This window comes from Myotis davidii, unplaced genomic scaffold (genome assembly GCF_000327345.1).
Source record: "Myotis davidii unplaced genomic scaffold, ASM32734v1 scaffold803, whole genome shotgun sequence".
Classification (NCBI taxonomy): domain Eukaryota; kingdom Metazoa; phylum Chordata; class Mammalia; order Chiroptera; family Vespertilionidae; genus Myotis; species Myotis davidii.
In genome coordinates, this window is record NW_006295567.1 from 1,258,166 (window position 1) to 1,261,107 (window position 2,942).

The window sequence follows — 2,942 nt, forward strand, 5'->3', positions numbered from 1 at the left end:
ATCTGCTGGCCTGGTTGCCACTCACTGCCCCTGCTGCCGGCCTGGTCGTCCCATGCAGCCTACCGTTCGGTCATTTGGTCACTCCTCACTGCCCCCCCTGCCAGCCTGGTTGCCATCAACTGCGCCCCCTGCCAGTCTGGTCACCCCTCACCGCCCCCATCTGCCAGCCTGGTTGCCACTCACTGCCCCCCTGCCAGACTGGTCGCCCCACGCAGCCTGCTGTTTGGTCATTTGGTCATCCCTCACTAACTCCCCTGCTGGCCTGGTCTCCCCACACAGCCTGCTGCTGAGTTGTTTGGCTGTCCCTCACTAACCCCACTGCCGGCCTTGTCGCCCCATTCAGCCTGCTTAGTTGTCTGTTCGGTTGTTTCGGATGTGACAGCCCTTGGCTCTTTATATATATAGACTAGAGGCCCGGTGCACAAAAATTTGTGCGCTGGGGGGGAGGGGTCCCTCAGCCTGACCTTTGCCCTCTCACAGTCTGGGACCCCTCGGGAGATAACCACCTGCTGGTTTAGGCCCACTCCCCGGGTGGCAGATGGCAGGCCCGATCCCGCAGTAACTGCCCCAGATCCCACGCTGGGTCGCAGATGGCAGGTCCAGATGGCGGCAGGGCAGGCAGGGGGTCATGCTGCCGCCCACCCCGTCGCCCCGGGTCGCACACTGCAGACCCGGATGGCAGCGGGCGGGCAGTGGATTGCACTGTCCTGCCCTGCCTGCAGTATGCAAATTGAACGGCCATCTTTCTTGGGTTAATTTGCATACTCATCTGATTGGCTGATGGGTGTAGCGAAGGTACAGTCAACTAGCATCTTTGTCTTTTATTAGTGTAGATGTCAATTCTAGGGTTTATGTAGATCATCTTTCCTTCTTTTTCTAAATTAATTGCTCTACAGAGGATAAAATGGGTGAAATGACAAAACTCTGCCCTCCCAGAATTTACTGTTCCATGGAGGAGATGATTCATAAATGCATAAAAGAGTTAAATGGGGCAAGATAATGTGGAATTTGTTTGCCAAAATAGATAACTGGTCTTAAAAGGCATATATAGGGTTCTTCATTGCAGCCAAACCATTAAGAAATTTCTTTTCTCTGGTCTTTGAAGAATGGGTTAGATTTGGGTGTGTGAAGGAAGAGCTCAGGCATTCCAGAGGAGAAAAAGGCATGCGTCAAGTTCAGGAAGAAGGCATAGGCGGGGCATGCTCACCACAGCAGGGGACCTGACTGGATGGCACAGAATCGTCTGGGAATAAAGAGCTACAGTATTTGATCATATCTAGGACTCCACTGTTTGTATGGGTCATTCATTATTTTATATACCACTAAAAAACTTGGCCAATTAAATGATGAGGTACCATCAATTGTAGGATACTTCCTGATTTCACAGATGTTTACAAAACGAGAAAAAAAAGATGCGCATCACAAAATCAAAGTTGTGTGATGAGGATATTTTGTAGTGCCTTGAATGGCAGGAAGAGAAACTGACAGAAACTAACTTCATCTTCTAAGAGGAAGAGAGCCCTCAGTATATGATACGTATTATCACTTATCTTGGAATTTTTTCCTGGTACTGTGCATATGTGTCTTGTTACTAAAAGGACTTCAAGCAGCTTATATATTTATTTCATGAATGAAGAAAGGCAAACTTAATATTTTCTATTATGGAAATTAAAGATAAGGAGGTGGGTTAGGTTGGTCTCTGTCTCTGAATTGAGGACCACATGGTTACTAAACTCTCATCCAGGTCAGACAGCTCCATCGGCAGCATCTAGGGGGAATACTGTCTTTAAAATACTGATGTCTGTACTCATCCATCTTCACACACTCAGAATTTCCAAGGATGGGTTCTGGATATCTGTATAAATTTTAAAGCACTTTTGTTAATTTTTGAGAATCTCTACCCTAGACCATTTATTAATTTTATCTTCTGCCTCTTTAGATGAAGTTATTATTTATCTGATAAGTCCTTGAATTCTTTATTAAGTATTCTGTCTTTTATATAAAAGGAGAAAGGGGTATTTCAGATTATGAGAACAGTTTATAAATGTGGGAATCAAAGTAGATCTTGACAGTTTACCTCACACAAAAAGGTTGATTATTCTAAAAAGCCATGTTTGATAAATTGCTCAGGTGTCTCAGGAGACGTCTCTGTCCTTTTTTATTCTAGAGCCAGTGGCTGATGAGCAATATAATGGTACTTTGTTTTCTCTTGGTAGGCAAGGAGGGCACCACGAGCTGGCAGAACGCCTTGTAGAAATACAGTATGAGCTGACTGACAGACTCGCCTTTTATCTCTGTGGCAGGAAACCAGGTGAGTGAAAGGACATCAGCCTCTCCACACCTCCAGTTAGTCAGTCTCTGGAAAAACAAGTTGGGACACTATTACTTATGACCTCTGCTTTAACATATCCTCCAGAACATTGTGAATAAGGATTTCTATTTGAAATGATAACTACAGCATTTTCAGTTATATGTAAAAAATGTTGGTCAAATCTCCTTGAATTTTAGCTTTTATAACTTTACTAGAGGCCCGGTGCACAAAAATTTGTGCACTCAGGGGTGGGGCGTCCCTCAGCCCGGCCTGTGCCCTCACAGTCTGGGACCCCTCGGGGGATGACCACCTGCTGGCTTAGGCCTGCTCTCCGGGGGATTGAGCCTAAGATGGCAATCAGACATCCCTCCTGGCAGCCCAGCAGCCCTCGGGGCATGTCCACTTGCCACCAGGGAGCAGGCCTAAGCTGCGGTCGGACATCCTTTGCGCTGCTGAGGAGGCAGGAGAGGCTCCGCCACCGCTGCTGTACTGGAAGCCATGAGCCTGGCTTGTGGCTGAGCAGAGCTCCCGCTGTGGGAGCACAGTGACCACCAGGGGGCAGCTCCTGCATTGAGCGACTGCCCCTTGATGGTCAGTGCGTGTCAAAGCGACCAGTCTACAGTCGTTCCAG

The 2,942-nt window shown here is 47.7% G+C and overlaps 1 protein-coding gene across 16 annotated transcripts in view; it reads left to right on the top strand.

The window, feature by feature from the left end:
• The window catches only part of GIT2 (G protein-coupled receptor kinase interacting ArfGAP 2), a 53,678-nt gene that overhangs the window by 10,877 nt on the left and 39,859 nt on the right, over window positions 1-2,942 (top strand). For all 16 annotated transcript variants that reach the window (XR_001514999.1, XM_006770309.2, XM_006770314.2 and 13 more), the window contains one exon: window positions 2,217-2,311. Coding sequence is in view for 15 of the 16 variants with exons in the window: in XM_006770309.2 (XP_006770372.1) it covers window positions 2,217-2,311 (95 nt within the window). In the remaining variant the exon portion in view is untranslated. The remainder of the gene's footprint in view (window positions 1-2,216; window positions 2,312-2,942) is intronic.